At 45.0% G+C, this 13,918-nt stretch overlaps 1 protein-coding gene across 1 annotated transcript in view; it reads left to right on the top strand.

Moving 5' to 3' along the window:
- Window positions 1-13,918, top strand: part of LOC140200078 (rho guanine nucleotide exchange factor 17-like) — a 472,416-nt gene that overhangs the window by 406,066 nt on the left and 52,432 nt on the right. Inside the window, exon 11 of the mRNA XM_072262817.1 lies at window positions 3,222-3,435. Coding sequence (XP_072118918.1) covers window positions 3,222-3,435 — 214 coding nt within the window. The remainder of the gene's footprint in view (window positions 1-3,221; window positions 3,436-13,918) is intronic.

Below are 13,918 nucleotides of genomic sequence, written 5' to 3'. Positions count from 1 at the left end.
AACAGGTGTCATTCATTCATTAGCATAGCTAACGTTATTTAAACTAGCTGGCTAGCTGCTAAGGAGCTACTCTATCGCAGACATACCACCTCTCCTGGAAGTTCCGGGAGTCTCCTGGAAATTGATGGTGCTACCTCCCTGAAATGAGTTTTTGCAGGGTGGGATGTCTTCTGAGGTCTCAACAACATCTGTCTCCACAACCTCTCCAGTATCTGTTCTTGCACTCTGGTTCCCAACCCACTGCAAATCTAGTTTAAACCCCACCGTGCAGCATTAGCAAACCTTCCCACTAGGATATTAGTCCCCCACCAATTCACGCACAAACCATTTCTTCTGTACAGGTCCCCCCTTTCCTGGAAGAGAGCCCAAAGATCCACAAATCTGACGCTCTCCTTGCTGCATCAACTCCATAGCCATGTGCTAGACTATCTGATCTTCCTGTTTTCTGGCCTCACTAGCACATGGCACAGGTAGCAACCCTAAGATCACAACCCTACAGGTCCTGCCTTTAAACCTAGCACCTAACTCCTTGAACTCACTTTGCAGAACCTCATCACTCTTCCTACCTATGTCATTGGTACCTACATGGACCACAACTTCTAGCTGCTCACCCTCCCACTTAAGAATACTGAAGACTTGATCCGAGATGTCCCAGACCGTGGCACCCAGAAGGCAATATACCATTCGGGAATCTCATTCTCTTCCACAGAATCTCCTTTCTGTTCTCCTAACTAGCGAATTTCCAATTACGCAAACACGAGGAATTCTGCAGATGCTGGAAATTCAAGCAACACACATTAAGGTTGCTGGTGAACGCAGCAGGCCAAGCAGCATCTCTAGGAAGAGGTGCAGTCGACGTTTCAGGCCGAGACCCTTCGTCAGGACTAACTGAAGGAAGAGCTTCCAATTTCCAATCACAATAGCTTGCCTCTTCTCCCCCACTTCCTTTCCTAGTCACAGAGTCAGACTCAATACCAGAGACATTACCCTGCTAAGTAATTCCCTAACCCCCCAACAGTATCCAGAGTGGTACACCTGTTGTTGAGGGGGATGGCCACTGAAGTACTTTGCACTAGCTATTTAACCCCTATCGCTTTCCTGTGTCCTGCACCTTGGGTGTAACTACCTCTCTATATGCCCTATCAACCTCTCAGCCTCCCAACTGATGCAGAGTTCACACAGTTCCAGCTCTTAACTCCTTAACGCGGAGTGTTAGAAGCTGCAGTTGGATGCACTTCTTGCAGGAGAAGTCATCAGGGACACTGGAGGTCTCCCTGCTTTCCCACATCCCACAAAAGGAGCATTCCACTATCCTGCCTAGCATCCCTACATTTCTAACTGTGCAATTATAAAGAAAAAACAATACATAAACTGGGGGGAAAAATTTACCTACGGTTTTTTCGCCTTCTTTCACTTCAGCCACTCCACGCTAAAGCATTAAACAACCACTCCAACACTGTCCACTCCAACAATGGCCGCTCCACTTGCCCCTGCCTTATTTTTAATTTGTTCTTGCCAATCAATCCCGATTGACGACTGGCTGCCTCTCAAACACCAAACTGCCGCAGATTGATGTCTTACATACTCAATTGGAGAACCTGAGTGAGTTAGGTCTCTTCACGCTTCCAGATGCTGACTGGCCGCTGTTCAAACACCAAACTGCTGCAGGTCGATGCCTTATGCACTCAATCGGCAAACCTGAGTGAGCTAGTTCTTCCCACAGTTCCGATTGCTGATTGGCTGCTGTTCAAACACTGGAGTCTGTCTCTTAAACCTGGTGCCCAGACTCATCTCTAACTTTTCTACCTGCTACGTCACTTACTTTTACCCCTGTGAGTACTGCGCCATGTTGAAATTCTCTTGGGAGCCTCAAAAGGGCTGGCATAGTCCAGCAACACTCTGAGCACCAGAACCATGAGCAGCTGTTCAGAATCAAAATCAGGCTATTATCTACGACGAATGTCATGAAATGTGTTGCTTTATGGCAGTGGTTCAGCGCAAGACATAAAACATTACTATAAGTTACAATTAAAAAGTGCAAAAGAGGTGTTGTGAGGTTTTTCCTAAACCAACCCACCTTTCTTCCCAGCACTGAGATTCAAAGCCTTCAGACAGTTTAAATTCACGAATGTTTCGGGTACATCATCACTAATCTAAAGACCAATTTATCTCGCTACGGCAGCCTTTACAGTTTGATCCAATCTGTTGCTCAGAGGAGGTGTTTCCCTGGTAAAACGTGAGCTGAATATGTGCAGGGGACTGCTCAAATCTGGGGGAATTGATGGGTATGCGGAGAGTATAGAGTGGGCTTAGGGTAGAATTAATATAAATGGGTGCAGGCTCAGAGGGCTGAAGCATCAGAATCAGGTTTAATATCACTGGCATATGTTGTGAAGCTTGTTGTCCCTGTGGCAGCAGTACAATGCCATACATAATAATAGAAAAAACACAAGTTACAGAAGAATATGTATATTCAGTAGTTCAATTAAAATAAGTAATGCAAGAATAGAAATAAAGAAGTAGTGAGGCAGTGTTCATGGGTCCACTGTCCTTGCAGATGGCAGAGGGGAACAGGGTGTTTCTGAATCACTGAGTGTGTGCCCTTAGGCTGCCGTACCTCCTTCCTGATGCTAGCAATGAGAACGAGGCGTTACCTGGGTGGTGGGGGTCTTTAATGATGGATGCCAACTTTTTGAGGCATCGCTGATTGAAGATGTCCTGGATGCTGCGGAGGCGAGTGCCCATGGTGGATCTTGTTTCCTTGATCCAAGACATCACCAGGTTGTCATAAACTCCACACGGTCTACTGTTGCCCTTCCGCACTCTAATTTGTATGCGACTCCAGGCACTGCGAGAAGGTTGTGGTACTTCAGGATGAGCAGCAAATACTTGGTCCAGCCAGTGCTTCTCGCTTCCTGTGGATTAAAACACGAATAAATCACAAGTGTAAATTCACTCATTTTCCTGGTAAGGAAGTATCAGTGTGGAGACCAGTGGTGATAATCCAAAGCTCAGTCAGGAGACCAAAGAAGAGCAGATAGCTGTCTTTTCAGAGATCAAGAATGAACAATGAGTGGGCACATTCATCACTATAGGAGGGCTTTTCCCAATTCCGACTGACTCTCCTAACATTATTTATTTTCACAGTTTGGTTTCATGTTTAGCTTACTTGATGCAATTTCCCTAGTTTACAAAAGAATTCCCTTATTTTCTCTTGCCAGGGTCTGGATGACGTCATTAAGGACCTGATGGCCTCTGTGAACCGTGAGCTCTCAGAGAAACAGTCACTCGCAGTCAGCACCATGTTCCCCCTCACTAAACTTGAGCTAACGGCCACAACGACGCATGGCACTGAGACGTTCATTTTTGAGTTCAGCAGTATCGAGGCACGAGCCGGGTTTGAACAGGCATTCGAGGAAACCAAGAAGAAATTAGGTAAAAATAAACCTAGAACTTCCAATACGCAATTTCTTTAAATCTTTATTTTACAATGAACCCCTTTGAACTGGTTAAGTATGTGAAGCTTATTTTAGATTTCGGTCTGCTTCTGAGTACCTGATACCTTCAAACTGATTAATAATACATCTCCCAAAGATTGTTGGATGCTTCTTCCATCCTGTTGTTAGTTTCATAAGTTCATACATAATCCAAAATAAGTTTCATAAATATTGACTGACATTAATGTTAGCAGTTTTATTACTGTACTGTACTGAAACATATAGGATTATTAAGGGATTGGACACGCTAGAGGCAGGAAACATATTCCTGATGTTGGGGGAGTCCAGAACCAGAGGCCACAGTTTAAGAGTAAGGGGTAGACCATTTAGAATGGAGTTGAGGAAAAACTTTTTCACACAGAGGGTTGTGGATCTGTGGAATGCTCTGCCTCAGAAGGCAGTGGAGGCCAACTCTCTGGATTCTTTCAAGAAAGAGATAGATAGAGCTCTTAAATATAGCGGAGCCAAGGGATATGGGGAGAAGGCAGGAACAGGGTACTGATTGTGGATGATCAGCCATGATCACAGTGAATGGCGGTGCTGGCTTGAAGGGCCGAATGGCCTACTCCTGCACCTATTGTCTATTGTACCATACAGGAATATTTATCTCTGTTTTAAACATGAGCTCCCCCAGTAAGTTAATCCTGTGTCGGTTTATACTAAACCCAATCTGAGGTATCCTGCTCTACCCAGGGGCACCTCTGCCAGTATGAAAGAGAAACATCCCAGGTGTCTGGAGGATGTCTGCCTGAAACGTTGGTAGTTGACTGGGTGCTGGTACCTACCCTGTGATTCATTCAGCATCATGCTTTAGGTTATACCCTGTCAACATCACCAACTGCACATCAGAGCAGACTACTCTGAATTCATTGAACACACAATTCTGTAATCTGTCCTTGATTACTTCAGGTTGCTGAGAGTACAGTGTCACAAATGCCCTGACCTTTGACTCTTCCTCTGTAGACATCTTGGTCTGAGACTGTCCCTGCTTATCCTTGACTCTCCTGTGAGGAGAAATATCTTTTCCTACAGATCAGTAATACTGCCTCTCATTCTCAGAATCAGAATCAGGTTTATTATCACTGGCACGTGATGTGAAATTTGTTAACTTAGCAGCAGCAGTTCAATGCAATACATAATCTAGCAGAGAGAAAAATAAATAAATACATAAATACATAAATAAATAAATAAATTACAGTATACATAAATTGAATAGATTTTAAAAACATGCAAAAATAGAAATACTGTATATTAAAAAAAAATGAGGTAGTGTCCAAAGATTCAATGTCCATTTAGGAATCGGATTGCAGAGATAAGAAGTTGTTCCTGAATCGCTGAGTGTGTGCCTTCAGGCTTCTGTACCTCCTACCTGATGGTAATAGTGAGAAAAGGGCATGCCCTGGGTGCTGGCGGTCTTTAATAATGGAATAATGGAATTAATAATGGAATTTCTCTGAAATTCCAATGTACAAACCCAACTTGATTCTCCTTTCCTCATAAAAAAAATTGATTACTTTATTTGTCATATGTGTATTGAAACATCAAAACATGGTTTGTGTCAACGACCAACACAGTCCAAGGATTGTGCTGGGCAGGCCACAAGTGTCACTGTGTTTCTTCCAGTGCCAAAGTAGCAGGCCCACAACTGTTTGGAATCTGGGAGGAAATCAGAGCACCCGGAGGAAACCCACAGGGAGACCATACAGACAACGGCAGGAATTAAACCCAGTCTTTTGATCAATGGCGTTTTAAAGCACTATGCTAACTGCTACAGTATTATGCCACCTGGACTGGGCAATTTAGTCAGTCCAGACTGGGCTCATCCTGGAGCGCTTTCTGTCTCCAGTAACAATATATTCATAGCAATAACAATACAATTAACTATTAACAATATAATTAACAACAGCAATATATGAATTAAGTAAGAGGTCTGGAGTTGTATGCACTACCCTAAATGTTATCATGCTAAAATCTTGTGGATTGGTGGTAAGTCTTCCCAACTTTTTAACCCAGCCCCTTCAGGGAAAGGCTAGCATTCAGTTAGTTGTCCTGACCATCACCTCCCTCTGGTGCTCCTCCCCCTCCCCTTTCTTCCATGGTCTTCTGTCCTCCCCTGTCAGATTCCCCCTTCTTCAGCCCTTTATCTCTTTCAACAATCAACTTCCCAGCTCTTTATTTCACCCCTCTCCCCCCCGCCCGGTTTCACCCATCACCTACCATCTTGTACTTCTTCCTCCCCTCCCTCCACCTTCTTGCTCTGGCTTCTCATCTTTTTTTCCAGTCCTGATAAAGGGTCTTGGCCTGAAATGTTGGCTCTTTACTCTTTTCCGTAGATGCTGTCTGGCCTGCTGAGCTCCCCCCAGCATTTTGTGTGTGTTGCTGCACCAGTTTGCTAGCTTTCCAAGTTTAATGAATGAGGATCCCCAAATCCCACGATGCTGAGCCTCTCCAGTCCTTAGTGTAATATTAGACTGTTTTTGACTCCAAAGTAAACATTCCCACATAATACTTCCTTTGCCAGTTTTGTTGCTTGCTTACTTAATCTACCAATGTCTCAAGTGTCTACCTCTCTGCCCCCCCCAGAAAACCTTCCCCCATCCCATTTTTATATCATCAACAAATTCAGCTTCCTCACTTTAAATTACTATCATATATTATAAACAGTTGTGGTCGCAGTCACAGTCCCTGTGGCAAACCACTGGCTACGGGTTGCCAAGTCAAAATTACACCCTTGTCCTGACTTGCTGCTTCCTACTAGTTAGCCAGTTCCTTGTCCTTGCTAATATATTACCTTCAACAGATTGATTTTGCGTGGCATCTTGTTCAATGCTCTTTGAAAATTCAATTCCAAAGTCCAATAATTTGCTCCTACTGGTACCAGCTGAGACTCACCGTGACTGAGACTTCCTCAAAGAACCTTTACTAATTGTCCTGACATCACTTGATCAGATTATGACTTCCCATTTGCTCCCCTTTACCAACTTAATAATAGACTTCAGTATTCTTCCAGTAACAGACCTTAAGCTAACACCCTTTTTGAATAAGTGTCATAGAGGCAAGAGATTCTGCAAATGCTGGAGATCTTGAGCAACACACACAGAACGCTGGAGTAGCTCAGCAGGTCAGGCAGCATCTATGGAGGGGAATAAACAGCCAACGTTTCAGGCTGATTCCATTCATCAGCACTGAAGAAGGATCTTGGTTCGAAAAGTCAACTATTTATTCCCCTCCATAGATGCTGCCTGATCTGCTGAGTTCCTCCAGAATTTTGGGTGTGCTACTTTTAAATAAGGGTGTCACTTTCCAACCTTTTTTTTATCTCTCTGGTGTCCGAGAGTTTTTGGAAGATTACAACCAAAGCAATCACTATCTCTGTAGCTGTTTCTGTAAGCTTTACCCCCGTTAGCTGGACTAATACTATTTCTCCTGTGAATTGGGTCTGTGAAGATTTATAAAATGTAGCAGTGGCTGAAAAACTAGACAGCTGCACTGGGCAGGAGACCACCATCACTCTGAGGTGACCTCATCAGTCACCATGCCATTTTCAGTAACAAAGGAGTGGATAAACATGTAAGTTAACGTTTAGATTTCAGAAGAGCACTCATGACCAAACTGCTAACAGCACTGTATGTCGCGTAAAGTGTAGCCAAAGGTGAAAGGGCAACAAAACGATGAGACAACAGTTCTTCTAGAATGTGTGGCACGTGGGTCAGTTTACATATTGGCAGTCCTTGCTCTTTGCTGATAAAAAAAAATTGCTCTGTGATTGGTTGGTTTGATGCCACGGCTTTGTTCAAGAGGCTAAACCATTTTCATTCTGGTCCAACCTCCCCCAGCCATCAAAATTCACTTGAACTCAGCTTCTCAATTCATGCTCTGTGTTGTTAACATTCTCATTATCTGACCCTCACAGACTATTTCCCTCAGGAATGTAAAAACCTTCAAAATAATTGGATGCCAAGTCAATAATTGTCTCTGCTCCAGGCTTAAGCCATCTTTAGCATGTCATCATGTTCCAGTTAAAAATGTTACCATAACTTAGACTTTAAAGAGACAGTAATCTTTTTTGATAATCTCCATTAGTTGCATATCCCAGTTTAGAAGCTGCTGATGGTCGTAAATCATTAACACACAGTACCTCGGGAGTGGTCTGGATCCTGGTGATATGCTGACAAAACAACTCTTCTGCGAGTTGTACCAAATAAGAATCTTTGTGAACTTCCTCAGTGCTCTGAATTCTTTGGAGAGTACAGCCGCAGTCAGTGCTCCCCTCTATCACTGGGGTTCCTGAATTGTACACCATGTAAGAAGTTAGAGATATTTTTTATCAAACAGTCCATCATTTGCAGTGTTGTCCACCAACTAGATGGGTTAACTCTGGAAGCAATATTTTCCTATTAATGTTCCAACTGCTCCCAATATAGTCAGTACTTCAGTAGCTTAGAGTACCCTTTTACACATACTTTACCTCCAACTTTCATCCTGCCCTCAAATTTACTTGGTCCATTTCTGATAACTCTCTCCCTTTTCTCAATCTCTCTGTCTCCATCTCCGGAGACAGTCTATATATTGATACCTTTTATAAACCCACTGACCCTTACAGCTATGCCATCCCTTTCTCTCAGATCATCCATCTCCACTGCCTTTGCTGTCAGGATGCTTTTCATTCCAGAACAACTGAGATGTCCTCCTTCTCCAAAGAAAGGAGCTTCTCTTCCTCCACCATCAACACTGCCCTTACCTGCATCTCTTCCATTTCCCGTATGTCTACCCTCACCCTATCCTCACGCTGCCACAGCAGGGATAGGGTTCCCCTTCTTCCCACCTACCACTCCACTAGCCTCCACGTCCAGCACATAATCCTCCGTAACTTCTGCCATCTCCAACGGGATCCCAACCATCAAGTACATCTTTCCCTCCCCCACACTTTCTGCTTTCTGCAGGGATCGCCGTCTATGTAACTTCCTTGTCTGCTCTTCCATCCCCACTGATCTCCCTCCTGGTCTTTATCCTTTCAAGTGGAACAAATGCTACACCTGCCCCTACACTTCCTCCTAAACTTCCATTCAGGGCCTCAAAAAGTCCTTCCAGGTGAGTTGACACCTCACCTGTGAGTCTGTTGGGGTCCCGTATCTGGTGCTCCCAGTGTGGCCTCCTGTATGTTGGTGAGACCCAACGTAGATTGGGAGACTGCTTCGAAGAGCATCTTTGCTCCATCTACCAGAAAAGCGTGATTTTAATTGTACTTCCCATTCCCATTCTGACATGTAAGTCTGTGTAGCCTCTGACCTAATGGCATGAACATCGATTTCTCAGACTTCCGGTAATTCCCCACCCCCCCTCCCCCCACCTTCACCATTCCCCATTCCCATTTTCCTCTCTCACCTTATCTCCTTACCTACCCATCACCTCCCTCCGGTGCTCCTCCCCCTTCCCTTTCTTCCATGGCCTCCAGTCCTCTCCTATCAGATTCCCCCTTTTCTAGCCTTTTATCTCTTTCACCAGTCAACTTCCCAGCTCTTTACTTCACCCCTCCCTCTCTCCCAGTTTCACCTATCACCTGCCACCTTGAACTTCTTCCTCCCCTCCAGGCACTTTCTTTATCTGACTCCTGCCCCTTTCCTTCCCAGTCCTGATGATGCACCCTTTCACATGTGACCTTTGTTTTATATAGAGTCATGGAACAATACTGCACAGGAGCAGGCACGTCTAGTCCCTGCCAAGCCATTAATCTGCCTAGTCCCATTGACCTGCACCCAGACCATTGCCCTCCATAACCCTCCCATCCATGTACCTATCCAAATTTCTCTTAAGTGTTGAAATCGTCCCCCTGTCCACCACTTGCGCTGGCAGATTATTCCACACTCTCACCACAGGTCGAGTGAAGAAGTTCTCCCTTCTGTTTTCCTTAAGCTGTTCACTCTTCACCCTTTAGCCGATGACCCGACCTCTAGTCTCACCCAACCTCAGTGGAAAACGCCCCTTGTGTTATTTACTCTGCCTGGGTGCTTCTAATTGCATCTGCCTCTAGCATTTCAACTGGCAGCTTGCTCAACATATCTACCACCTTCTATGTGAAAAAGTTGCCTCTTAAAACTTTCCCCTCTCACCTTGAATCTATACTTGCTAATTTTATCGTTTCCACCCTGTGAAAAAGACCATGACCATTCATCTTATCATACTGGATTCCATGTTATCTCCCTTTCAGAATAACCTACAGGTATCATGCGATACCTTGCTAAGGCCTGGGTGGACAATGCCTACTGCTTATCATCATCAGTGTTCTTGGTCTCTCCTTCAAAAAAAAATTCCCATGTACAAAGCAATGCTATCTATACTTAATCATTCTTTCCTGCCTTTCCAAGTGCAGGTAGATCCTGTTTCTCAGATCCCCTCTGGCAGGGGCTCCCAATCTGAGGTCTGTAGACTGCTGAGTTAATGATAGGGGGTCCATGGCATAAATTAGGTTGGGAACCCCTGCCCTATGGTTACTTTCACACAACTGATGTTAGGCTGACCAACCTGTAGTTTCCTGAGCAACACACACACAAAATGCTGGAAGAATTCAGCAGGTCATGCAACATCCGTGGAAAGGAATAAATAGCTAACGTTTCAGGCCGAGATCCTTTATCGCAACTGTAAAGGAAGGGGAAAGAAACCAGAATAAGAAGATGGGGGGAGGAGTGGATGGAGTACAAGCTAGAAGCTGATAGGCGAAGCCAGGTGGGTGGGAGAGGTGGGTATGAAGTGAGAAGCTGGGAGGTGATAGGTGGAAAGGGTAAGGGGCTGAAGAAGGAGGAATCTGATAGGAGAGGAGAGTGGACCATGGGAGACAGGGAAGAAGCAGGGGCAGCAGTGAGTGGTGATAGGCAGGTGAGGAGAATAGAAAAGATAAGAGGGGAGTCAAAAGAGGGAAGGGGGAGGGGGGAAATGACTGGAGGTTAGAGAAATTGATGTTTGTGCCATCTGGTTGGAGGCTACCTAGCTGGAATATGAAGTGTTGCTTCTCCAACCCAAGAGTGATTGTGGCAGTAGAGGAGGCCATGGAGCGACATGTCGGAATGGGAATGGGAATGGGAATTGAAACCTAAATGGTTGGCCATCTGGGAATCTTGTTTGTTGAGGATGGAGCGAAGATGCTCAATGAAGCGGTCCCCCAGAGCAATCTCACCAACATAGAGGAGGCCTCATCGGGAGCACTGGACCCAACATATTTGCAGGTGAAGTGTTGCCTCGCCTGAAATGACTGTTTAGGATGCCGAATGGAGGTGAGGGAGGAGATGAATGAGCAGCTGTAGCACTTCTTCCGCTTGCAGGGGTAAGTGCCAGGAGGGAGACTAGCAAGGAGGGATGAATGGAAAAGGGAATCACAGAGGGAGCTAACCATGTGGAAAGTGGAGAGTGGAGGGGAGGTAAATATGTGTTTGGTGGGAGAAAATCATTAAAGATGGTGGAAGTTGCAAAGAGTGATGTGTTGGATGTGGAGGTAGGTGAGGACAAGAGCAACTCTATCCCTGTGGCAGGAAGATGGGGTGAGGGTGGATGTTCGGGAAAGGGAAGAGATATGGGTGAGGGCAGCATCAATGAAAACCCCAGCCTTTGAAGAAGGAGGACATTATCTCTGAGGTCCTGGCAAGGAAAGCCTCATCCTGTGAACAGATGTGGTAGAAACGAAGGAACTGAGAAAAGGGAATGGCATTTTTACAGGTGACAGGATAAGAAGAAGTATAGTCAAGATAACTCAGAGAGTCGGTATATTTTGTAAAAGGTATCAGTAGAATATCTTTCCTGACTTGCCTTGAGCTTGGCACTCAAGATGAGGTAGTAAATTGGATTAGAAGTTGGTTTCAGGGAAGAAGCCTGAGAGTGGTTGTAGATAGTTGCCTCTCTGACTGGAGGCCTGTGACTGGTGGTGTGCCACAGGGATCAATGCAGGGTCTATTGTTGCTTGTTATCTATATCAGTGATCTGGATGATAATGTGCAAAGTGGATCAGTAAATTTGCAGATGATACCAAGATTGGGGATGTAGTGGACAGTGAGGAAGACTATCAGAGCTTGCAGTGGGGTCTGGACCAGGTGGAAAAATGGGGTGAGAAATGGCAGATGGAATTTAATGCAGACAAGTGTGAGGTGTTGCACTTTGGGAGGACAAACCAGGGTAAGTCTTACACAGTGAACGGTAGGGCTCTAAGGAGTGCTGTAGAATAGGGCGATGTTGGAATACATATCGATAATTCCTTGGAAGTGGTATTAAAGTCACATAGGGTTGTAAAGAAAGTTTTTGGCACATTGGCCTTCATAAATCAATGTGTTGACCACAGGAGTTGGGATGTTACATTGAAATTATGTAAGACTTTGTTGAGGCCTATTTTGGAGTATTGTGTCCAGTTCTGGTCAAATACCGACAGAAAGATGTAAATAAGATTGGAAGGGTGTAGAGAAAATTTACAAGGATGTTGTCGGAACTTGGGGACCTGAGTTATAGGGAAAGGTTAAATAGGTTAGGACTTTACTCCCTAGAACATAAGAGATTTAGGGGAGCTTTGATAGAAGTATACAAAATTATGAGGGGTATAGATGAGGATTAATACAAGGAGGCATTTTTCATGGAGGTTGGCTGAGACTACAACTAGAGGTCATGGGTTAGGGGTGAAAGGTGAAATGTTTAAGGGAAACATGAGGGGTAACTTCTTCACAGAGAGTGGCAAGAATGTGAACTGAGTGCAAGTGGTGGATACTGAGTCGATTTCAACATATAAGAGAAATTTGGATAGGTACATGGATGAGAGGGATCATTAGTTGTGGGAACACCAGAAATAGAATGAGTGCAGTTATCCCCTCTTGGTCAAGAGCCTGATGGTTGAGGGGTAGGAACTGTCTCTGAACTTGTGGCGCGAGTCCTGATGCGCCTGTACCTTCTACCTGATGGCAGCAGTGAGAAAGAGCAGGGCTTGGGCAGTGCGAGTCTTTGATGATGGATGCTGCTTTTCTACAACAACATTTCATGTAGATGTGCTTGTGGATGGGAGGGTTTTACCTGTGATATACTGGGCCAAATGCACTACCTTTTGTAGGATTTTCTATTCAAAGGCATTGGTGTTCCCATACCAGGCCATAATGCATATCCAGTCAGCACACTTCCCATCACACATCTATAGAAGTTTGTCAAGGTTTTCGATGACATGCCAAGCCTCCACAGACTCCTATGGAAGTAGAGGCGCTGTCGTGCTTTATTTACAATTACGCTTACAGTATATGATGGCCCAGGACAAGTCCTCTGAGATAGTGACACCCAGGAATTTGAAGTTACTGGCCCTGTCCATCTCTGATCTTCCAATGAGTACTGGCTCATGGACCTCTGGTTTCCCACTCCTGAAGTCTACAGTCAATTCCTTGGTCTTGCTGACATTGAGTGAGAGTTTTGTCATTAAAGCCTGGTTTATACTTCTGCGTTAACTGGACGCCGTAGCCTACGCAAGTGGCCTATGCGTATTGTGAGCATTTATACTTGTGCGTTGGTCTGTCTGCATCGCTCTGCAATTCGCACACGTCACGCATGCGCACTCACCTGCCCGCGCAAGACTTCATGGTAATGGTAGTCTTGGGGTAAACAAGACGCGAGCGTCTTTTTTCATGCAAAATGTGTCTTCCATAATTTCGGAGGTCTGTAAAGCTTTATGGAAAGCATTGCAGCCAGAGTTCCTTCCCTGCCCTTCAGTCTCCCAATGGGAAGCTATTGCAGCATGTGATGCTACCAAGCGGACCAATCACAGTTCTTACGGTCTGCGTTGCCGCGACGCGCAGTTACATTTTGGGAGAGGTGCGCGTCGCAGCAACGCAGGCTCTGCCGTAGGGTTCCGTGTCGGGTTTGCGGCGATGCAGACCTTACGGCCACGCGTTGACGCAGAAGTATAAACCAGGCTTAAGACACCACTCAGCCAAATTTTCAATTTCCCTCCTGTATGCTGATTCATCACCTCTGTTGATACAACCCACAACAGTGGTGGTTTCAGCAAACCTGTATGTGGTGTTGGAGCTGTCCTTCGCCGCGCAGTCGTCGGTGTAAAGTGAGTAGAGCAAGGAGCTAAGTACACATCCCTGTGGTGCTCCTGTGCTGATGGAGATTGTGGAGATGCTTTTTGCTAATCCGAATTGACTAGGGTCAGCAAGTGATCAACATGCATACTGTGTGTGTTACCGTACACTACCTTGAGATTTATTTTCTTGCAGGAATTTACAGGAAAACAAAGAAATACAATCAAATTTATAGGAAGGATCTATACATTAACAAAGGCTGACAAACAACCAATGTGCAAAAGAAGACAAATTGTGCGTGAATAGATCGATAGACTGATGGATAGATAGAAAAATAGTACTGACAACATGAGTTGTAAAGAGTCTTGAGTCTGTAGGGTGTAG

The sequence above is a fragment of the Mobula birostris genome, chromosome 7 (assembly GCF_030028105.1).
Source record: "Mobula birostris isolate sMobBir1 chromosome 7, sMobBir1.hap1, whole genome shotgun sequence".
In the NCBI taxonomy this organism is placed as follows: domain Eukaryota; kingdom Metazoa; phylum Chordata; class Chondrichthyes; order Myliobatiformes; family Myliobatidae; genus Mobula; species Mobula birostris.
This window is presented reverse-complemented; position numbering and strand designations above follow the sequence as displayed.